This window comes from Perognathus longimembris, chromosome 9 (genome assembly GCF_023159225.1).
Source record: "Perognathus longimembris pacificus isolate PPM17 chromosome 9, ASM2315922v1, whole genome shotgun sequence".
Lineage (NCBI taxonomy): Eukaryota > Metazoa > Chordata > Mammalia > Rodentia > Heteromyidae > Perognathus > Perognathus longimembris.
The window spans coordinates 67,548,158-67,571,604 of NC_063169.1; the positions used below are offsets into that span (position 1 = coordinate 67,548,158).

Sequence of the window (23,447 nt, forward strand, 5' to 3'; positions counted from 1 at the left end):
AGGGAGCGGGGCAGACGGGAGACAGACACACGCACGGCAGAGCGTGGTCCAGCCCGGTGGGGAAGCTCAGTGCAAGTGTGTGCAGCCGCCACACACGAGAGGACGGGTGCCGTGTCCCTGTGCACAGCCCCCGAGGAGAGGCCAGGCAGGGGGTGTGGTGGAGGCCACGGCGCTCGGCAGGTCCGCGGGACCAGGGTCTCCGGTGCCTCTCGGCTAAACGCAGTCCTGGGGGCCGCCAAGTCCCTCCTTCCCGTCCTCCCGTCTTTTGGTGCACTCGGGCGGGGGCTGGGACTCGGGGCCTCTTCGCGCTCTTGCTTGGCCTTTCTGCTCCAGGCTAGCACGCTGCCACGTCCAGCTCCTGGGTGGTGGGTTCGAGGAAAGGCCTGTGGGCTTCCCTGCCTGGGCTGGCCTGGGGCCCCATCCTCCCAGCTCAGCCTCGTGAGGAGCGTGAGGAGCGCGGGCTGCAGGCGGGTGCCACCGCGCCTCCTGTTCGGCCTTTTCACACAGAGCCTGCCACAGCCAGAAGGGGGCAGCAGAGAGCCACACGACGGCAAGGTCACCTGTAGGGGTCGGAGCCGGGGAGGGAGGAGGGAGGGGGGGCACCAGGTGGGGGTTTTCTAGGGGAGGGTGTGAGCTGGGGGGTCTGGGGTAGGAACTCCCCGGGAGAGCGGTCCAAGGGGGAGGAGGGGTGGGGAGGGTGTGAAGTCTGGAGCAGAGGCCAGGGGACACCCATCAGAAGCAGCAAGTTGGCATCGCTGGAGTGGGGAGGGCAGAGCCTGCCGGGCGGGCGGGGAGGGCCGGGGCAATGCCGGGCCACGTGGGGCCCGAGGCGGCCGTGGGGAGGGAGCCTCGGTGGGGGGGTGCCGCAGCGGGGGGGAGGGGGTTCAGTGTTCAGTGGTCGTGCCTCGGGGGACACTTCCAGAGCCATCCAGGACAACAAGGCCCCGCTAGGCCCGTGGAGAGCCGGACACGCAGGCGGGCAGGCGCGTGGAATCCACTGTCCTCCCTCTGTCCTCACCCCAGGGCGGCGGCTCTTGACTGTGCTGCCTCTCAGCTGGTTCTACTCCTTTAGCTCTCACTTTGGGGCGAGGCCTTTTTCTGCCTGGGAGAAGTATTCTGGGGTGTGTGTGTGTGTGTGTGTGTGTGTGTAAAGGGGTGCGGAGGCTTCAGAATCAAGGAGACCCCTCGTGAAGCCCTGAAAATGCCTCTCCAGGCCGGGTTTCCAGCGCGGGGAGGGCTTGCTTAGGGCTCCCCTGTGCTGTGGGGCCCCGGCTGGTCTCAGGGGCTCCCCGCTACGTGTGCCTTCCCTCTCCCCCACAGGCCCCCCTGTGCCGCTCATTCCCATGCTCTTCCTGCCTGTGTCCTTTGGACATGGTGCGAATACTAGATCATTCTTTGGAACGAAGGGAAACCTCTTAGGCAGATGAGGGCAGAGCTAGCCTGCTGGCCTACTATGTCAGGCTGTGTCCAGGGCAGAGTCTGGGCTTCTGGAAACCTCTCTGAGCAGGAGCTCCGGCTTGCTGTGTGCAGGCCAGGAAAAACCCTGTGGTCTCAAGAATTGAGGACAGGCAGGGTTTGATTCCCAAGGTCTTAGTGCTACTGCAAACAAACCTCTTTCCTTGAAACAAAGGGTCATGTGTCAGGTACTGTGTGCTTTAGGAAATTATTAGCCACTCCAAGTAGAAATAAGCTGATTACATTTTTAAAAGAGATTGTTTTAATCTTCATCACAAGGAACATTGAGAAGAACATATTCATTCAAACTATGAAATGTTTCCGAAGGATGAATCAAAGCTTGGAGACTTGTTCAAATTACTCAGGTTTAGAACATCTAATTTCACATCAATGATTAAAAATAAAGCCTAATAGTCATTCCCAACCCTTGCCACCTGTGTGTGTGTGTGTGTGTGTGTGTGTGTGTGTTTTGTATTACATTAACAACAGGGAATTTGTGGAATTTGTCCATAACTTATCATTTAATTACATGCACAAGCCAGTGATTTTCATGAAACTGAGAGCCCAGCACCTTAGTTTTGAGTATTTCTATCATCCCCGAAGGATCTCCATTTTAATCATGAGAAGTGATATGAAAAAAATAGTTGTAACTGACTGCTTCCTGTCTTTGAGTCACCTCAGGTTGGTGCTCACTGGGAAATGACCTTGATCGTCCATCTCTCCCGCAGGCAGCCGGGAGACGGTCGGGGCAGCGCTCCTGCAATCTTATCAGAGGCTGAGGTGAGTGTTAGCCGGGACAGGGCGTCCTCTGGGCTGCCAGGGCCAGATGCCCCGAAAGAACCCACGGATCCCGGCTCAGAGGGCCCTGCGTTGGAATGCAACTTTTTTTTTTAATGCTACCTCACCTGGAGGAGATTCAGAGGTGGCTGCAGATTCTCATGAGAAACGTTCTGCTCACCACTGTCTTTCACACCCCATGTTCTATTTAGTTTCTCAAAACTTCCTGAAATAGCCGAAGGAAATGGAATTTTCTTTGTGCTAGGGTTTGGGTGCTGTCCCTTAGCTTTTCCTTCAAGGCTGGAACTCTACTACTTGAACCACAGCTCCACTTTTGGTGTTTTTTGTTTGTTTGTTTTTGGTGATTAATTGGAGATGAGTCTCTCACACACGTTTCTGCCCAGGCTGACTTTGAACCTTGATCCTCAGATCTCAGCCTCCTGAGTAGCTAGGATGGCAGGTGTGAGCCACTGGCACCAGGGGAAACATCATTTTTGTTTGCACATTCTATGATGTGCTAAATCAAGCATTGATGAATCATTTGTATCTCTGACACCTTACCCAGTGTTCAATACCTTAGGTATTTGTGGGGTCTACATTGCTGGTGTTGAACACTGGTCTGGGAGATGTGGACGTCTCTCTGCACAAAATGCTGGAGCCCACCAGCCCTGAAGCTGGCAATAATTCACATATCGGATTGCCTTGAGCTTATGAAAGTATTACTGATAGCTTCTTCCGGGTGCTGTTTTTTCCACATGTGATGAAACTTATCTTAGAACTGTCTCACTTTCCCCACCCCCTCCCTGATTTAAAAAAAAAAAAAACCTACAGTATGCTTGATCCTTCCTCTGGTGTGGTATGTAATAAAAGAACACAGGGGTCCAGCTGGGGCCCCAACCTAGTGAGGAGGCTGGCATCAGATTTCCCGCAGTTTCAGAACACGGCTGGAGTGGCTGGGGTGGGGGGGGGGTCCCCACTCCCACACTTAAACACCGGGAAATGATGCCCACCAGGCCCACACCTAGGAGTTTTCTTTTAAAAAAAAAGTGAAGTAGTTAAAATAAGCAGACAAAGGGGCTGGGGTGGCCTAGTGGCAAGAGAGCTTGCCTTGTATACATGAGGCCCTGGGTTCGATTCCCCAGCATCACATATATAGAAAATGGTCAGAAGTGGCGCTGTGGCTCAAGTGGCAGAGTGCTTGCCTTGAGCAAAAGGAAGCCAGGGACAGTGCTCAGGCCCTGAGTCCAAGGCCCAGGACTGGCCAAAAAATAAAAAAATTAAAAAAAAAATAAGCAGACAAAGGCTGCACATTTGGATTCATTTATAATAACGGCACATCTGTGTGTTTATAAACTAGTAACTTGCCCAGGTTCCCACTTCTTATCCCTCTGTTTCTCCTTGGCAGTAAAATTTCTGTGGTTCCTCCAACTCCACCACCTCTCAGCGAGAACCATTGCGGTGGCAGCCCTAGCAGGGTAACGTGTCTGTGTGCGGGTCCCCGTGGGAAGCAGGCAGGGAAGGGGGGAAGGGCGGTGCAGAGTTGGCCTAACAGCCTTGGAGCCCAGGAATCTGACTTTGACTCCCTGGGAGGAGGAAAGCAAAGGTGCAGCTGGAGACGGGGAAGCGCTTCCACTCCTGGTCTGTGACCACGCGTGACGGCGATTGTCAGCTGGTCCTCCTCTGCCCTCCGCCCTCCCCCCCCCCGCCCACTCCTGTCATCAGCTCTGTGCCTCGGATGTCTGGCTTGGCTGGCTGGGATGCAGAACCTTGCAGGTTGTGTACCGGTGTGCATGAGTGTGAGTGCTTGTGGAGAGGGCGGTGTGCCTCCTGCGTGGTTGTGGGCCCTTGTGTAAAGTGCATCACCACCGTTCCTGTCCAAAGAAACTAGCCCTGAAATCTTGGAAGAGTCACCTGGGTAACTAACCTGAAAGGCAGAAAGAGTTCATCCTGCCTGCCTGGTCTCTCAGGGCTGCTGTAAGAAGTCAAACAACACTGTCCCCGCGGTACTGGGAAGCCGTAAAGTGCCGGGAAAACAGATGGTGTTAATTGTTTTCATTATTCTGTCATTGAAAGGACTGCCTACACCCACATATGGGAGAGTGTACCTATCTAACAGCAAGAGGGGGAAAATTGTGTACATTCTTTTCTAATTTCCAACTGAGTCTTGGGGGGAGGGGTGACCTCCACAGTCGCTCTCGTTTCTCCTTGGTGTTTTAAATTCTCTTTTTTTTTTTTTTGTTTTTGGCCAGTCCTGGGCTGTGAACTCAGAGCTTGAGCACTGTCCCTGGCTTCTTTTTTGCTCAAGGCTAGCACTCTGCCACTTGAGCCACAGCGCCACTTCTGGCCATTTTCTGTATATGTGGTGCTGAGGAATCGAACCCAGGGCCTCATGTATACAAGGCAAGCACTCTTGCCACTAGGCCATATTCCCAGCCCGTGTTTTAAATTCTCTAAAGCTGGTTGTGCGTGTGAGACACACTGAGTAGATGGATGGAGAGTGTCTGGCTGGCTGAGAATGAGGGATAGGTGGATGGTGGGATGGATACTGGATGGACGGATAGTACAGGGGAGAATGGATGATGGATGGATAGTTGGATGGTCAGGGTGACTGTGGATGGGTGAATGGACAGTGGATGGGCAGTGGATGTGTGGGTGGGTGAGTAGCTGGGGGGTCATTGTATATGGGTGGGTGGGAGGAGATAGGTGACTGGGGAGGGTAGAGCGTTGGTTATGGGTGAATGGATGATGCGTGGTGCATGATGGACGGTAGAGGACACTGGGTAGGTGGATTGGCTGTGGGTGGGTGGGTGGTTGGGTGGTCAGCGTGAGGTTGGATGGACGGACAGTGGATGGGTGGATGGATGGCAAGTGGATGCACGGTCGATTGAGATCTGGAGCAAGAGGGCATCTTTCTGCTGTTTCCTCTCCTGCTGAGGGAGGTGGAATTTCTGATCTCTACCCTGGTCATCTTGGGTCGTATCCCACCCTCTGCTCTCATGTCACCTGCCCACGTGGGCGCCCCTTGTCTGTGGCGTTGGGATGTGGCCATACAAAAAAGGAGGTTAAGCAAGTCGTTTATGTGAGCATAACCTTTCACCTCTAAGACATAGCTGTCATCTGTGAACAGCCCCTTGGTAATGCTCTTCCTTTGATGAAGATGCCAAAATACAGAGAGGAAGGAAGAGGATGCCCGCCTTGCGGGGGGTGGGGTGGGGGGAGGGGCTGTGCTGTCTCCACCTGCAGAGATGCCTGTTTTCACTCATACGCACCTGAGCACCCCACGCACCTGCAGTGATTGGGGGGGGGGCGCCTGGGGACTGGGGGACAAATGCAGGTTGTTCAACTCACTCTCCTGTTTCTGTTTCAGTTGCATGACCTTGGTCAGTTTAAAGCATTTCATAAGTCGGTGGAAAATCTGTTTCTGTCTGTCACCACCCACATGAAAAGTAAGTGAAGTTCTGCCCGGCTCCAGCGGGCCACCCCGGGGCCCCAGGGGCAGCGCGGACAGCACCCAGGCCTTTCTCTCTGGACCCTCAGAGCCTGTGGCTCCTTGTGGGGAGGGAGGCTGTGGGTTCAGCCCAGCAGCTGGCTGGCTTCCTCCCCTTCTCGCCTGTACCTGCCCAGCTCAGCAGCAGACACAAAGGAGCTTGGCAGATTCACACTCCAGAGGCCCCACAAAGAAACATAAAGAAAGACTCGCTGCGGCGAATCCCCAGTCAGCGCAGTTCAAGCCCGAGGAGCCCAGTGTCTGTGAGCATTTCCTTCTCCTCCCTGGTACCGTGTACTTCTGCACCTGTAACTAATCACAGCGCTTGCTGCAGTGTCCTTTCCCCCCTCCGTCTATGTTACTATGCAAATCCCAGAGGACAGATTTCTCTTGCGCTTCCTAAGACACCAGGCTGGCTAGGTGTTTAGAAGAATGTCCTTACAGAGGAGCTTAATTTATGTATCTTAGATTTTATAGAACAAAAGGCCTAGCATGCATCACCACTACGCTCTTTGCCTCTGTCTCTTGTCTCTGTCTCTCTCTCTCCAGGACCTCATTATGTAGCCAAGGCTGACCTCTAATTTAAGGTCCTCCTGCCTCAGCCTCCCAAATGGGAAGATTCTAGGCATGTGTCCCTGTAGCAGGCCCATCACTAAAGTTTTTGCAATCATTTGTGAAGTCTTGTTCCAAATGGCAAAAGATGATTTAAATTGCAGAGATTTTGTTAGCTAAAAAAAGCATACCTATTAGATAGATGATTGCTGGAGTTTAAACAACTAGCCTGGGGCTGGGAATATGGCCTCGTGCTTGCCTAGCATGCATGAAGCCCTGGGTTCGATTCCTCAGAGCCACATATATAGGAAGCGGCCAGAGGTGGTGCTGTGGCTCAAGTGGCAGAGTGCTGGCCTTGAGCAATAAGAAGCCAGGGACAGTGCTCAGGCCCTGAGTCCATGTCCCAAAACGGGCAAAAAATTAAATAAGCAACTAGCCTTATCCTAAATAAATGTTATTTGAAAGCCATCTCTACCAAAGCTAAACAAAATAGAGTGTTTTAATTTAGTGCTGTTCTTCATTGTTAATTTAAGTGTTAATTTTGTGTAATTTTTTATATAATACACATATACGTAGAATGCATATAATATATATATAAAATGGCCCTGGTCCTGGGCCCCCCTTTGGCCTCTCACCCTCTTCTCTGCAGCTGTCTGTGGGTGGCCTTCTCGTTGTACTGGCTCTGAGACAATCTCAAGGTCTGATTTCCGTTAGTCAATCTGTATTCCACTCAAGCCCTGTCACAAGAGGACAACTGAAATCAAAGCCCCACTCTTGCGAGAAGCAGCAGCCATGAGCAGCCCGTCCCTTTCCCCAGAAGGGGGAGCCCCACAGGCCGCGGGCAGGCCCGCCCTGGGGCGCCCGTCAGGGTCCTGGCCGTTGCCTCTTCCCACCACAGCCTTGCCATGGTGGGGGGGGGGGCTTGTCTGCATCCTCCCCCAATCCAGTGCCTGTGTGACCCGCCCCCCTTGCACTGCCCCTGTGGCGCCAGTGCCCTGCAGCGACCCCTCCCCTGGGATTCGCAGCCACTGAGGTCAGAGAGGCAGGGGCGGCTGGGGGTGGCGCTGCACCCCGCCTTCCTGGGCCTCTGGCCCTGCACACACACACACACACGCACACACACACACGGGTGTGCACACAGGTGCACGCCGCGGCGAGCCCGCAGCCTCTCCTGCACACGGGCCCCCGTGTCAGAGGCTTGCCCGCTCAGTGCCGGCGTGGACGGCCAGCCCTCCTCCCCGGGTGGAATGAGGCCGGGGAGCCCCAGAGGCGGAGCGGCGCCTCTTCTCGGACAAGGGGAGTCCACCGAAGCCGGGGCGCGAGGTGCCCAGAGCCCAGCCCAGCCCATCCCGGGCCGGCCTGACAGAGGGGCCATTCGGGTTGTCATTTGGAGAACAAGAAGATGTGCGTCCTTTCTAGCTGCAGTCAGAGAAGGGTTCTGGAGAGGCTTCCAGATGGTGGTCTTGAGGGGCAGGGCTGTGTGACTTTCAGGGGTGAGAGGCTGCAGGCTTGGGGGAGGGGGGCATGTCAGCATTTCTGGGAAGAGGCCCGTAGCCTCCCTGTGGGGATCTCTAGGAAGAGAGGCACAGGGCCCCCCTCTTGGGGCTGGGCAGGCCTGAGAGCCCACAACCACCCAGAGACGGACGCGGTGAAACCTCAGCCAGACGCAGGGCTGCCCGGGAGCCACGCTGCCCCCCACGGAAGCCTCCTGGACTCCGGAAATCTAGCAGCCAGATGTGGGGTTTTCGCCGGGCACTGGTGGCTCACACTTATAACCCTCTCAGGAGGCTGAAGTATATGAGGATCAGGGTTCAAAGCCAACCCGAGCAGGAAAGTCCATGAGACCTTTTATCTCCAGTTATGTTAAAAAAAAAAAAAGTTAAGCATAAGCACGAGGCCTTGAATTTAAGCCCCAATACTGGGGCTCCCTTGCCCCCCCGAAGATGTGGTATCTCTGGGTTATATGCATGCCGGATTTCAGAGGCTTTGTGTAAAACAAACAACTTGGCTGTGATATCAGTTACTCTGGTACTGAGCACTTGCTTGAATAGTATTTAGAGTCTGTTGTGTTACGTGAAGCAGCAGGCGGCCGCCCGGCTCTTCTCCTCGCGTGGCTGGTCGAATCTCACGGGTGCGCGGCTTGATCCGGCCTCTGGGTCGACGGCAGGGCTGTGTAAACCCTGGGGAGGGGGGAGAAGCCGTGTGCGGAGGCGGCGGCCTCTGCTGCCCGTCCACCTTCCTCTTTACTCCAGACCGCTGCGAGGATGCAGGAGCAAAGCACACAGATCCCCTCCTCGGGGTGCGCTTGCTCGCACGCTCGCGGGACACCCCCCTTCTTGGAGTCCCGGGAAATGGCGCGTAGGCGCCCGGTCTTTGTCAGGAACGCCGGGCCCGCCACGGCTCAGCCGTACTCACCTCCCAGCTGCCATCCCCTGATTTTTCTTCTAGAACTCTCCAAGTCCCAGAATGATGTGACTTCTGAGAAGCAGCTTCTAGCCACGAACCCCGGGCAAGATGGGAGCCAGACGGAGAGGCGGAGCCAGTCAGACACTGCCGTCCACGTCACCTCCAGGGTACCCCGGGGCCTCTGGGCCTCTGCCCCAACCACCTTCACGCCTTTCCACAGCTTTCCACGGGCTCCACCCGTGACCCGCACTGCCCTTCCGCCTCCTCTGCGCCTGCGCACACGCTCTGGCCGCGTCCAGTCCCCCTCTGTGGCCCGCCCGTGCCGCCCGAGCCAGGATACACTTCGGCAAAACCAAGCCACTGGGCGTTCCCGGCCCGCCGGCGCGCTGGGAAGCATCCCGTGAGACCCCGCGGGTGGGGGGGGGGGCAGCCGAGGAGCTGAGTTTTATTGTATTCCAGCCATTTAAATTTGAGCTCAAACCATCCATTGGGCTGGATATGCTCCTTCACGTGAGGAACTGGCCAGTATCATGGTTGAGGCTAAAGTGTGATCCTTAGGACTTGTACTAAGAGATCACTCACCTGACCCATCCAGTTCATGAACAGCCCCACGTTTGGTTGATGTCTGCCTCCAGGCCCCAGGGGTGTGGGGTTCACACCTCCTTTTCTACATCTCAGTAAGGTCCGCTCACACACGCCGGCTGTACCTGCTGCAGTTGCCATAGTTGAATGACGGCACACCGTCACAGAAATGCTGCCCTTTCCTCTGCAGAAGGTCAGCTCGCCAGACATTCTGAAACCTCTCCATCAAGAAGATCCGAAATGCGCCACGGGCCCCGTTTTGAAGCAGAAGACTCCTCCGTCCAGTCCAACACGCCACACTTTATTTTCTGGAGGCTCGAGACACGTGAGTCTTGTCCTGATACTCTCGCCATGATGGGTCATGCGGACGTCGGACAGGCCGGGGCCACGGCTCAGAGTTAGGGCATGGGTCTAGCATCCAAGGCCCTGGGTCTGACGCCCAGAAGCATTAAACTTGGTTGAAAGGCAAGGACAGGGATAAACAGTCGCCTTGTGAGAGAAATTAGGACACGATCGTGGAGTTTAGATGTCGTATTTCTTTTAGACTGGTAGTATTTCTTTCAGGCTGGTTTTGACACACTTTGTTGTGAACACTTTTTCATGTGTTCTTCTCAAGATTTATTGTTATGTATTCATTTATTCTTTGTTGATTGTGGGGCTTGAACTCAGGGCCTGGTGCTATCCTTGGGCTCTTTGGCTGAAGGCCGGTGCTCTACCACATGGAGCCACAGTTCCACATCAGGTTTTTGAGTGGTTAGTTGGAGAGAAGATTCCTATGGAGACTTTTCTGCCTGGGTTGGCTTCGAACCACAAACCACGGTTTTCAGATCTCAGCCTTCTGAGTAGCTAAGAACACAGGCGTGAGCCACCGGTGCACACCTTACTGTTAATTTTTCTTATTTCTTAAAACGTTTTAAGCTATCTTCAGTTGTATCAAGGAGTTTTAATTCAACACATGTGTCTGTAAGCACAGTGCATCTTGCTCAATGTTACTCCCTCCATCATTCTTCATCTTCCCCAGCCCTACCATACCCTCAAGTTTCATAGCTTTTACACATATGTGCACCGAGGACAATGACTGTGTTTTCCCACCTCCACTCGTCTCCATTATTATTTGCAAATGTAGCTGTGGTTCCAGTTGGCTCCAGTTTTCTGCTTTGGTGAGGTGAAAGGGCACGGGGCTTTGCGAGCGTTGAAAGGAAAGGGCCCTGCAACCTTCAGCTCGGGGTGCAGTGCCCAGCCTGCCCCGGGGGCTGCACACACAGAGCGTGGCCCTGGCCCCGGCAGGAGTCCACCAGGCGGAGCTCCCTGCGGGTCTTCCTGGCCAGTCTCCGGATCGGCTCGGTTGGCTGTTGTGTATTCTCAGTTTGCTCCAGTATTCTGAGCTGGCTCTGGGTGGTGGGAGCCGGAAATGCTGGCGGGGTCCTGCTGGGAGAACTGTTAGCTCTCTCAGAGGGAATTCAGTTGACCCTGCTCATCTCCCCTTCTCTGAGGGCAGAGCCCTTCCCCGCTCTGGGCCCCGGAGGCATGGCTGGAAGGGTGGGAGCAGAGGTTCCCCCCGCGGCCCAGTCAGCTGTGTCCGGCCATGCCGGCTGGGTGTGTTTCAGGCCGGCCTGACCTCTGTTCATCCACTCGTGGAGGCGCCGTGAGTCTCTGCGATGATTCCTGGAAGCTCGAGGATTCTGGGCGCCAACGTGGAGGAGCCCAGCCGTGCACCTTCACCACGGTGCACCCCGGGAGCAAGGCACCCAGCAGGGCAGGCCAGGTCCTCAGAGGCCTCCATTTGTGGTGGTGGGGAGGGGGGGCAGGTCTGTCCTCCTCTGTCCCGGCTCCAGATGCGCCCCGTGCTGCGCATGTCCCGATGTGTTCCTCTGGTTAACCCGTTTTCCACGCCCCAGCACCGTGTCAGCCTTGCCCTTCACCGTCCACTGCAGGGAGCAAAGGGAACACGAGAGAGAGGAGGGGGGGAAACAGCAGGCTGCAGTTCCTTATCCTCCTAAGTTCAGAATCTACCTTGATGTCGTCTAGGCTTCTTTCGTTCCACCAAGCAAAGAATTCTGAGGCCGGGGACGTGGGGACGGAGGCAAAGTTCATTTGGAAGCATAAGGAGACGGAGCGTGAGGAGAGAAAGCCTCTTGCTAGTGGTGGATTGGTACAAGCCCCCACCCGGCTCTCCAAGCTGGGAGGCGGGCCCATGCCGTCTAGGGGCTTGTCCACGTGCTTGTGGGGCAGGGGAGAGGAGGGGAACAGGAGGGTGAAGAGGAGCAGCAGAAAGAGGAAGAGGAAGGGGAGGAGCCGGAGGCAGACTCTTCAGGGTCAGAAAGCGGGAAGTGGGACCCCCTTACAGTGCTTGAGGCTAGTTTACAGTCTTTGGGGGAGTCTCAGCATCTGGTTGGGTCACTGGCCACCTTGCCCCACGAGGGGGGCTCCTGTCCCCGTGGGAGTCTGCCCTAGGGTGGTGGGAGCTTAGCCCAGTCCCCCAGGGTATTCAGGAGCAGTGCCGAGGCTCTGAGTTCAAGCCCCAGGACTGGCAAAACAAACAATAAAAACAAAGTCCTGATAGTAGTGACCTCATTAGAATGCTTCAGAGTCAGGTAGGTGCTGTGCTTAGAATTTCATCTACATTATTGTTTCAGTCCATGTAAACCCCGATGACACTTGTTTATGAGAACCTATAAGTCTTCATTTGCTGTGAGGAACATATTATAATGGACATGAGGTCAAGGTGCATTGTATTTTTTTAAAGTCAATTATACTTTGACTAACAAATTTTATCTATTTTACCTATAAGAATAGTGTATTAAAAATAGCTATTTCTCCTTTGTCAGTTTTTCCTGTGTTTGTATATGTTTTGTCAATGCTTTCACGGAGGTTGACTCCTTTATTATTATGAAATACTTGTCTTTTTGTAATAACTACTGATATATTCTGGATTAAATCTGTCTTACCTACTTGCTTTTGACTTTTCCTCTTATCTGTTTTTCTCCTGATCTGTGGTCTGTCTCCATTTCCTCTTCGAGTGATTGCTTTGGGATTTGTCCGATCTCTCTGGTTTCTGCCATTTCTCTTGGGCAGTAGGTAATATGCCTTCTTCTGTCAAAGGTAATGTATCTTTCCCCCACTCTGCCATTAGTATTTCCTCTGTCTTTGATTTTCTGTGCGCTTACTCTGATGGCCTATGTGTCATTCCATTTTATAAAACGTATTTTTTATTTTTCAACCTGTGGCTCATTGTCACTTGTTAGTTTTTGTAAAATTCTTAGCTATGATCTCTTTAAATAGATCATGGCCCCATTTTTATTCTTTGTGATTCTTCAGATCTTCACACAGATTCTTCACACTTTTTATGTCTAGTATATTTCTCACACTTTTCTATTCTCCTTGTTCTCCCATGTAGATATTTTCCATGTATTTTCTCTTCACGCCTCTGCCTGCCCCCCCGCCCCTCTCTGTCTTTCTCTGTCTGTCTTTAGCAGTTTTGACACTTGGCCAGAGACTTTCTCAGTTTATTCCCTTGGTGTTTTCTAGTGTGGCGGCTCTGGTTAGGCATTTGAAACCAATTAGGCTTCTCTGCTCCTGTAAGATCAGCACTGAGATTGATCTCACGCAAATGGTCGCAGTTGCTAAAGCAAACTTACTAGTGACAAGATGGTTTATTTGATCTTTTAAGCACAGACATCTGGTGTTGCTTATCTCCACCCTATCACCTAAGCCTAAAGGGCCTCAATTTACAGTGGCAGTTTTGCTGGTTTATTTTTGGGTCCCCATAAAAGTTGAGACACAATTGATTGTGACCTCTGCACATTGTATAAACCTCACTCCATCCTTTACCGTCGCCCTGAGAGATGAGGATAAATTTTCCCAGTAAGACTCTGGCCCAGCTAATGAGCCGGCATTGGAACTGCGGTCTGTGTGGTTCCCAGTGTCGGCCGGTAGCTCCACGAGCGGTTCCGTCCCACGCCCTGCCACGGATGCTGTCTGGTCCTGAGGTCATTTGTGTAGAACTGCACAGGATGGTCTGACTGATCTCTAGGGATTCATGTGAACAAGTGGGCTTGTACAACTTTGCTAGGCAAAGGCCGTCTCGAGGGAGACCTCATCTCTTCAGGTTAGAATAAGTGGCCACTTAGGCGAAGTACAAGCTGGTGCCTTTTGGTGAGATTGCTTGCTCTGTGTGACTTGGGATGTATTTGGTATCTTGAAATCAGAACTGCAAAAAACTGCACTAACTGTGAAGTACTCATTATTATATCTGTCATTTTGATCCTAGGGAAGCTTAATTAGCCTCAGCAGCACGTGTACAGAGATGAGTATTTTTGACAACGCTAATGTCACCGGAGAAATAGAATTTGCCATGCGTTACTGCTTTAAAACCCACTCTTTGGAAATATGCATCAGGACCTGCAAGAATCTCGCTTATGGGGAGGAAAAGAAGAGAAAATGCAATCCGTAAGTTTTGTCTCTTTTTCAGAAAGTTTTGTTCAAGGTGATATATGAACAGATGCTCAAGTTTATATGGAAAAGTGAACGTCCAAGAATATCTAACATGATAATAAGAGAACAAAAATAGAAAAGACTTGCTTTAAGGCAGTCTCAATAAAGCGAGTCATTCTGTGTTCTCCACACACGGAGAGGGAGGCAGAAGGGAATCAGGAATCCAGCTACAGATTTGGTTGCATGGGAGCGGATTGGCCGAGGGTTGTCTTAGACCATTTGCTTATTGTAACCTAAGTCTGCAGGCCGGGTGGGTTTAAATAAGAGGAGTTTATTTCTCACCGTCGTGGATGCTGGCACGTTTGAGGTGCTGGCAGATTGGGTGTTGGTTGCGGGCTGGTCCTGGTTTCCGAGGGGCCATTGGTTTCTGTCCTCACTGGAGGACTCTTTGACAAAGGACCTCATCCCATTCCTGAAGGCTCAATCACCCCAGAGCTGAAGACCTTCACACTGGGCCTTCAACATCAACTTGTGAACTTCAGGGGAACATAAACATTTAGTCTAGCAAGGGGCTATTACTAGCCGGTGAGGGGAGAAGGTGGGCTTCGGGAAAATGGTGTTGGAAAGTTGAAAGACTTCCATACAAGAGTAACAAAATTAAAATCTTGCCTCATGTATGATTCATAAATACACTAAATAGTTCCCCAACTAATATGAAATACTACTACTACTTAAATATCCATTTCCCTGATCAGTAACACAGACATACTTTTTTTTTTGATGCTTGTCCTGGGGCTTGAACTCAGGGCCTGGGCTTTGTCCCTGAGCATTTCTTTTGCTCAAAGCTAGTGCTCTATCACTTGAGCCACTGTGCCACTCCCAGACTTTTCTAAGTAGTTTACTGGAGAGAAGAATGTCATGGACTTCCCTTCCCAAGCTGGCTTTGAACTGTAATCCTCAGATCTCAGCCTCCTGAGTAGCTAGAATGACAGCCATGAACCATGAGCACCGGACCAAACATTTTACATCCGTGTTTCAACCATTTAAGTTCCCCTTTGTGAGTTTGGCTCCATTTTCTAAGTTAGTTTGTCATTTACTTTCAGGAAAATTCAGACAATGCCTGTCTCCCCACTGAGGAAGATGTTTTAAAAACCCTTTAAATAGATTTAAAAATTTTCTTCATTGGCTCTCCATCCCAGCTACTCCTTATTTATGATCACTTTTCTTACAGAGAATCTGACAATAGCATATTTACAAGCATTCTTCTTTACAATCCATTCCTGCTGGCCTTTTCCCCAGAAGCCGACTGTGTGCAAGGCTTGAGGGTTGAAGCTTGCATTTCGAAAAAGCAAAAATTAACACAAGACAACCTCTTTTTTTGTGTGTGTCTATAGAATTGCAGTGCCACCAGAAGGTGATGAATATGTTCTCTTATTTTCTCCTAAGATAGTTTTGTTGTTTTTAGGCCGAGAGAATGGCTGAAGTTTGGAATGTCTACCTATTACATGGGAGGCCCTGAGTTCAAAACCCCAGTACCACCACCAAGCAAACAAACATTGAGCTCCCTTCATATTGGATTTTTCTGCTTTCAGCTTTAAGGCAAGGACCTCATCGTTGCCTGTCTTTTTTAAATTACCAGCTAAAGAGTGACAGTGGGTAGAGCAATAGGTTGTTGCTCTAAGCAACTTTTTTTTCTTTTGGCTCTGGACCCCTTTTCACTCCAGTTCTGCAAATGGGCACTTATAAATAAATAAATGAACTGAGCTGATAGGAGGTGAAATGGAGCCTTGTGCTGTACTAGTAACTTGGCATGATCCAGCAGAGTTGAAAGTGCAGGTAGGGGCTGGGGGTGTAGCTTAGTGGTCAGGGGCTTGCGCAGCGTGCGCAAGGTCCTGAGTTCAAGGTCCCCAGAACTGTCCATGTAATCAGAAAGCACGCGCCCTCTCATTCTTGGGTTTGTGCGTGGAGAAACTCTGGTTCAGGTATAACTAGAATGTAGGACTTTGCTTGTAATTGCAAAAACTTAACATCTCACAGACAAAAAGGCTCAGGGGAGGGTAATGAATTGTGATACTCACGTCACAGAATAATATATAGGACTATAAATGAGTGGAGCCACACACAGCATTGGGAATGAATGTCAGTATTATACTGAGGAAAAAAGGTTACAGAAGAATGCGCGTGAGTGATTTTGAGGCGTGGCTCGAGTGAAAGCCCCGAGTTCAAACCTTAATGCTGGAACAAAAGAGAACTCCGGCAAAGCTCAGGCCCCTCCGTAGTCAGGAGGAGTATATGCGGGGCTGCTGGGGGGCTCCCTGAGGAGCCTTCCATCCCCTCTTCATTTTGGGGGGCTGGAGGTGGGAGAAGGGGAGCTGGTGCCTTGGGCCCACCATCCAGACAGATTGAAGACTCTGTCCCCTAGTTTTCACTGAATGGCAGGAGAGGAGGGAATATTCCAGAAGATCACATAGCCAACCTTTGGCCGAGCTATGTGACTCAGAAGCTCGTGCCGTCCGCGGTCACCGGGTCCTATTGTACAGCCGCTCCAACTCCAGCAGGAAGCAGAGTGCAGCAAACACTGGTGTGCGCCCGCCCTGGGCGCCCCTCGACCCTTTGTCTGTCCCGGGCTGAGCCCTGAATTTGCCCTGCATTTGGCCCCTAGGTATGTAAAAACCTACCTACTGCCCGACCGATCTGCCCGGGGAAAACGCAAGACTGGAGTCCAAAGGAACACCACAGACCCAACCTTCGAGGAGACCTTGAAGGTACTTGCTGGGCACACATTCCTGAGCGGAGTCCTCCCAGCCCGGGCTGGGCACGGGGTCAGAGTCCCACGAGGCTCAGTTCACACCCGATGCGTTCCTCCGTGGCCCCGTCAGGTGGCGGCGGCTGCCAGCAAGCAGGGGTCAGCCTCCGTGCGGGGATAGGCGGGCTCTGCCGGGGGGAGAATGGCTTTCGATGACTGAGCGCGTGGAAACGGCCAAAAGGAAGCTGCTTGCCTCTGAGTCGCAAGCTAACACCCGGAAACAGAGCGGCTCAAGAGTTGGTTTGTCTTGTTGCATACAAGGGTCAGAAGTCTAAGTATTTGAGTCACTGTCAGGTGGGGATCCCCAGAAATGAAACCACTGACTTTCCGTCTCAGCACGAGTGCTTCATGATTGCAATATTGGAAAAACTCTTGTAGTAATTATATATATATATATATATATATATATATATATATATTTTGGGGGGTGCCAATCCTGGGGCTTGAACACTAGGTCTTATGTTCTCATTTGGATTTTTGTTCAAGGCTGTTGTTGCTCTACCACTTGAGTCACAACTCCTCTTCCTGAGATATATATATATATATTTTTAAAATTAATTATGGATGAAAGTGTCAAGGGCTTTCCTGCCTGGGCTGGCTTTGAACCGCGATCCTCAGATCTCAGCCTCCTGAGTAGTTAGGATTATAGGCGTGACCCATTAATACCTGGCTTAAATTTTTTTTTTTTTTTGGGCCAGTCCTGGGCCTTGGACTCAGGGCCTGAGCACTGTCCCTGGCTTCTTCCCGCTCAAGGCTAGCACTCTGCCACTTGAGCCCCAGCGCCGCTTCTGGCCGTTTTCTGTATATGTGGTGCTGGGGAATCGAACCTAGGGCCTCATGTATCCGAGGCAGGCACTCTTGCCCACTAGGCTATATCCCCAGCCCCGGCTTAAAATTTTTTTTAATTATCTTTAGTTGTACAAAGTGGCTCCAATTTAACATTCCAGTTCAGTGCATCTTGGCCAATGTCTTTGCGCTTGTCTTTTTGCCATCTCTCCCAAGCCTATCTCCTGAATTTAGCTGGTTCCATTTTCACATATGTGCACTGAATATTATGCCTGCATTTACCTACCCCGCCTCTCCCTTCCTGTGCCCCCTTCCTCCTGACCTCCTCCGCCAACAGCGTGTGTTCGCGAGCCTCTTGCTTTTCATTTTGTTATGACTCTGCATATGGTTTCATATAAGCTTATCGTTTAGAGCTAACATCCACCTAGGAGGGAAAACTTTTTTGTTTTTTAATTATAAAGGACTTTTTCATCTTTGATGCTAAGAAATCTGATTAGGTTTAGAGCGGAGCCAGGGCCTCCTGCTCCTCCGGGGTGGGGGGGGGCGGGGGGGGGGGGCTGGCGCAGAGGCTGGGCCGGGGCACAGGACTGGCTGTGGGAACCCCAGCCAGACGGGAAGCCCGGCCCCGGGGCCGCAGCCAGAGCTGGGCATCCCACAAGTCCTGCCGCCCGAAGCTGGCAAGAAGAGAGGCCTTTGTCGGTCCTCCTTGGTGCTGTGAACCGGCAACCAGGGACCATCTGGGCGGCTGGCCCAGAGCCCGCGTTCATGCAATAATAATGGCCATTGTTTGCTTCCTGGGTCCCTGCGGTTGCCAAGTGCTGTCTCTAGACGGAGGCAGCCATTGGAATGCTCGCTTGCCACCCAGAGCCGGGACCCCGGGTGCGTGGAGGCCTCGCTGGGGCCCCCCCCCCGAGCCCCTCGGAGGTTCTTTCCGCGATGGGCCCCGGCTCAGCGGCTGCGGGCGGGGTCCGGGCCGCTCTGCTGCCCGCTTTGCACGCGTCCATGGCCTGCGAGGAACGCGCTCAGCCTAGGTCACCGCACACGTTTGAAGCTGCTACCTACAATTACTCGTCAGACATTTGGGGGGGCCGGGGCTCGGCCAGCGTTTTCACTCACGGTCTGCAGTCCCACCATTAAACATTTAATGAGGTATTTTTAAAATGCTAGACAGAGGTTTCCAAAGGCTATTTTAGACGAACTTAATGACATAGTTTCATGAGGTTTGTTTCGTATTACATGCACGTATTTCTGAGTAAGTTTTTCCTTTGACTGCTGTGGTTTGGAACCAGGGCTTTGCACTTGGGCGGCAGATGCTCCGGCCCTCGAGCCTCACCCCCAGCTAGCCTGTTTCAGTTGCACACGGAAGCCCAAGGAGCTCGCAATTTAACGTGTTTTTACTCTTATAAAGGGGGTGTACAGGTAGAGTCGTGTAAGTCTGGTCACGGGCACATTTCTTTTGGAACAGTGTCACCCTTTCCCTTGCTCTCTCCCAGTTTTTCCCTCCCATGCTCTCCTACAGGTTGTAAGTTCATTTTCAGCATAGTGTTTAGTGAGTACTACTGCTGCATTTGTTCACCCCACAATTGGTTTTGCTTCGCTTTTCTGCCCATGGGTTTTATCCAGCCTGTTGTGAATAGTTGGGAGTCCTGGAAAACTTGCCAAGGAAGTTTGAAAGAATCACGGCTCTAGTCTAGCATCCCTACACAGGTCAGACTTGAACTCACAAAGGATGGACAAGCTGAGGGATGAGGGAACCAGTGGATCATTTGAAGGCCTTGCAGAAGCCAGCAGTTCCCAGTTCCCCGGGCTTTGGCACCCAGGATGTTGGTACAGTCTGAGGTGGGCATTAGCTGGGTGACGCTGGTGCCCAGTCAGTTCTGAGAACGGTGCGGGAGAAAGTTGAAGCTGGCGGAAGTGATCGTCCAAAGCTCTCTGAGCGGGGCCCCGTCGGCCCCTGCCTGTAACCCTCGCTACTGCGGGAGCTGAGTTTGGAAGGATGGAGGTTCCAGGCCAGCCTCAGGCAGAGATGGCCTCAAGACGCCAACAGAATACCCAGGTCCCGTGGCTCACGCTGGTGCTACCCAGCCTACCGCCCAGGCGGCCGAGATCTGAAGACCAAGGTTCAGAACCAGCTCGGGGAAGGAAAAGTCTGTGAGACTCGTCGGTGATTAACCACCCCAAATCCAGAAGTGAAGCTGTGGCTCAAGTGGTAGAGGGTCAGCCTCGAGCAAAAAGCTAGGGGACAGAGCTCACGCGCTGAGGAGTTCAAGCCCAAGCACCAGCAAAACAAACAATCCAACACACAGATTCCAACAAACATCTTTTTTTTTTAAATCTAGCTTTTACTACCTTAGGACGGCCCTGGTGGGGTATGGTTTGGTCCAGGTTCGAGTTCAGATCTTAGGGCTGGGTGGTGGCTTCCATCCTTGTTGTAGAAGTGGGTCCTGGGGCAGGGCGTCAGGTGACTGCGGAGCCTGGGACACTTGGGAACTGGGCAGAGGGGGTGCCCTTCCCCCCCCGCCCTCCCCCACAGGTGGCAGCGGGCTCTTGGGGCGGGGTGGGGGTGGGGGTGGGGGCCCAGCCCCTCAGCCCTCCCTCCGGCCCTGTCCCCGCAGTATCGCATCGACCTTCCCCAGCTGGCCAGCCGGAAGCTGCAGGTGTCCGTGTGGCACCTGGGCGCGCTGGGCCGCCGGGCGTTCCTGGGCGAGGTGATCGTGCCGCTGGCCGCGTGGGACTTCGAGGACAGCGCCATGCGGGCTTTCTGCTGGTACTCCCTCCGGGCCAAGGTGAGGTGGGGGCGAGGCTGGGCGGCCCCGTGGCTCCCTTCGCAAGTCGCTCTCCTCCTTCCCCTCGTGCCTGGAGGGCCGGCTGGGCCTCCTCTGGCCAGCAGGCCGGAAGCAGAGGGTGCCGATCTCCTCCGCGTCCTTCCCTGTGCCAGCTCTCCACACTGAGGGTAGCGGAGGCTGCGTCTCAGTTGGCATCTCAGACCAGGCCGAGATGCTTCAGTGCAGACACAGGCCACCCCCACGGCCCCCGGGGAACCAGGCCCCCCACCCCCGGTTACCAGGTCCTCCTCAGCACGCAGTGCCCACCCCAGGGGGGAGGACTGCTTGGGCCCAGGGCCATCTCTTCCCGGGCTCTTCTTCTCTACTTGTGAGCAAAATGACTCATGGCCAGAGAAGCCGCCTCAATAGAAGGTGGGGGTGGGGTGGGGGCAGATCTCAGTAGGGGGGCAGGACACGGTACTGCCAGACACCCATGGCCGGGGGAACGGTGGGCCCAGTCCTGGGCTGGGGCACAGCGTGACCTCCGCGGACCGCAGTGCTCACGGGGAGCCTTGGCATGAGTTCTTGATGACCTGGAGGGGGACCGCTGGGGGAGGGGGGGTGGAGGGGGGAGGGGGAGGGGGAGCCAGATCTTACTCGCTGTCTTCAGACCTGCCTGCCGTGGCTTGCAGGGGGTGGCGAGCATGGCGGGGCTGAGCCCACAGAGGGAGAAAGAGCCCGCCCCGTGCCCCTCCTTGCCCGCCGCATCCCTGGTGTGCGGGGGGGGGGGGGGGGAGGGGGGGTACGGACAACCGGAACAGCCAGGAGGCTCTGAAGTCCGTCTCATTCCCACAGGGCGAGAAATGCGAAGACGGTGCTCCTGGGAGTAATGGAGAACTTGCTGTCCGGGCGAAGCTGGTCCTCCCCGCGGGGCCCCGGGAGGCTGGGGGAGGTAGGCGGCCTCAGGCCCGCGGAGCCCTCGTCCCCGCCGCGGGTTCAGTTCCCAAAGCCCGGCGGGCGTAGAGGTGGGCCGAGGCTTGTGGGGCTTGCAGGCGTTCCCCCCCCCCCCCCCCCGCCCCGCATGCCCCGGGAGCAGCCGGGAGAGGCTCCCCAGAACCAGTGCGTGAGGGGGCGTGGCTGAGCGAGCTCTTGCAGGCCTGAGAGCTTCTGCCCCCCCCCGTCCCCCCCCCGACCCCAAGGGGGGCAGATGGGGCAGCCAGGAGTGAAAGGCCACACGTGGGGGTGCTGGCTCTCCAGCCATCAAGGGGGGTTTTCAAGGGTCTGGGACGCCAGGGCTGAGCGGAAGCCAGCGGGCCGAGTGCACGCGGGATCCGGGCTCCAGGACCTTGCGGAGACGTAGCCGAGAACGAGGACCGAGCGGGAGGACGGGGAGCGCGCGGCTCCCCTGCGCAGCTCGGTGACTCGCTGCCGGCTTCGGATCTCACAGGCCGACCCACGGAAAGCAGCCTGCGGCGCTCAGTTTGCAGGACTGCTGGCTACCGCCAGACTAGAGCCTCCCCATCTTCTCCTCCCCATGGGGTCCCAGCCCTCTCTCTAGCGCCTGCTCTCCCGGGGCTTTAGAAACCTCTGTCCTCTTATCGCCCCGGCCACTGAGCAGGCAGGACCCACCAGCCTGCCCGAAACCTGCGCCTCTTCCCCCTGCTCTTGGGGTGGAGGCTGGGCAATCGTCTGGTAGAGTAGCCAGCTTTGAGGAGCAGATACTGCCTGCTCAAGGGGTCAGGAGAAACGCACTGGCTGAACGTTCTGGTCTTTCCTTCCGGGGACAGATCAGCTGGCACCTGATGGTCAACTCTGTCTGGTGGTTCTGGGAGCCAAGAATTTACCTGTGCGCTCAGATGGGACCTTAAACTCATTCGTTAAGGGGTGAGTGTTAGTAGAGGTAACACACGGCTTGCTGACGATTATCTACTCCAGCCCTAGAACCTGTAGAAAATACCAGAAAGCATAGGGCATTTCTAAATTTCATCTTGCTTTAGCTCTCCTATGAAAATCCACCATTACATTTTAACCAGAAACTCAGATCCTTTTTGTAATCAGTTTTGAAATCAAGTATGAAAAATAGTGGGTCCAAGTCACTATTTCCCTATTTAATGCTTTCTCTTGGATTAACTGCTTTATGATGGATCCACATTTCTTTTTATTTTTTTTCCTAGTCCTGGGGTTTGAACTTAGTGCTTGGGTGCCGTCCTTGAGCTTCTTTTGCTCTACCGCTTGAGCCACAGCCCCACTTGGGCTTTTTTGGGTCCCTTATTGTAGACGAGAACCTCACACTTGTCTGGCTGGGCTAGCTTTGAGCCTCCATCCTCAGATCTCAGCCCCCTGTGTAGCTAGGGTTACAGGTGGAAGCCTCCAGCGCAGGCTTCTACATTCCGTTCTCGGTTGCTGTAGGGACAGGCCTGCTGGCTTCTCTGAAGGAGAAGGAAGCACCAGTAGCTGAAGTGCTGTCAGAACGGCAAGTAATGCGACAGAGGCATGTGTCCCAACCTTGTTGCTGCTGTGTTAAGCCTTAGCCTTCCTGAATGTATTTGCCTAAGGAGAAGGGAACACAATGCAACCACAAGTCTCCCCAGGCAGTGCCCATCGCACGGGCTGTGTCACCACTGAACGGGTGCTGAGGAGAGAATGAGAAGGAATGCCTCAGAATCCCAATGGCCTTAACTGCTGATCTCAATCCAGAGGGATTCTGTAAGGGCTGGAGGCCAGGCCTTGAACTTTCCAGGCTGGTTTGCAACGTCCACTTTGCGTTAGACGTGTCCGTGCCGGGTCCTGGGTCTCCCTGGGGAAGGAGGCTGTTGGACATTGATCTCAAGGGCTCTTGGGTTCCATCTCCAGCTGTCTCACTCTGCCAGACCAACAAAAACTGCGCCTGAGGTCTCCAGTGCTGAAGAAGCAAGCCTGCCCCAGTGGAAACACTCCTTTGTGTTCGATGGCGTGACCCGGTCCCAGCTACGGCGGTCCAGCTTGGAGCTCACCGTCTGGGACCAGGCCGTGTTCGGGATGAATGACCGCCTCCTGGGCGGAGCCAGACTGGGCTCAAGTAAGTGCGTGTTGAGTTCACAGTGCTGGTCCAACGACAGGAGCCGCGGCTTTGCGGTCCGTAGCCGACATCTTAGGCGAACACCACGAGGACAAAATCAAGTCTACGGTGGCAGCGACGTAATTAGCTTTGAAGCTGCCTAACCTGCCCTAAGTGGGACTTCCCAGGTCCAGGTTTAACTCTGCCACGGAGCTATAACACAGCCAAGTATTTGGGCAATTTAAATCAGATTTAGATCTGTGGAAGCACAGAATGTACTTTGGTGGCTGGTGCCGACCTTAAGAGGATTAGTTCCTTAAAGGAAAATACCGCACCCCAAGCCGGCGACCAACTAGAAAG

General features: G+C 53.7%; 1 protein-coding gene across 1 annotated transcript in view; it reads left to right on the forward strand.

Moving 5' to 3' along the window:
- Sytl3 (synaptotagmin like 3) overlaps positions 1 to 23,447 on the forward strand; it is a 37,255-nt gene that overhangs the window by 13,248 nt on the left and 560 nt on the right. The window contains 12 exon segments of the mRNA XM_048354384.1: positions 2,184 to 2,235; positions 3,638 to 3,707; positions 5,600 to 5,678; positions 8,720 to 8,844; positions 9,450 to 9,584; positions 13,530 to 13,708; positions 16,356 to 16,458; positions 19,901 to 20,071; positions 20,906 to 21,002; positions 21,838 to 21,934; positions 22,904 to 22,971; positions 22,974 to 23,108. Of these exon segments, the coding sequence (XP_048210341.1) occupies positions 2,184 to 2,235; positions 3,638 to 3,707; positions 5,600 to 5,678; positions 8,720 to 8,844; positions 9,450 to 9,584; positions 13,530 to 13,708; positions 16,356 to 16,458; positions 19,901 to 20,071; positions 20,906 to 21,002; positions 21,838 to 21,934; positions 22,904 to 22,971; positions 22,974 to 23,108 (1,311 nt within the window).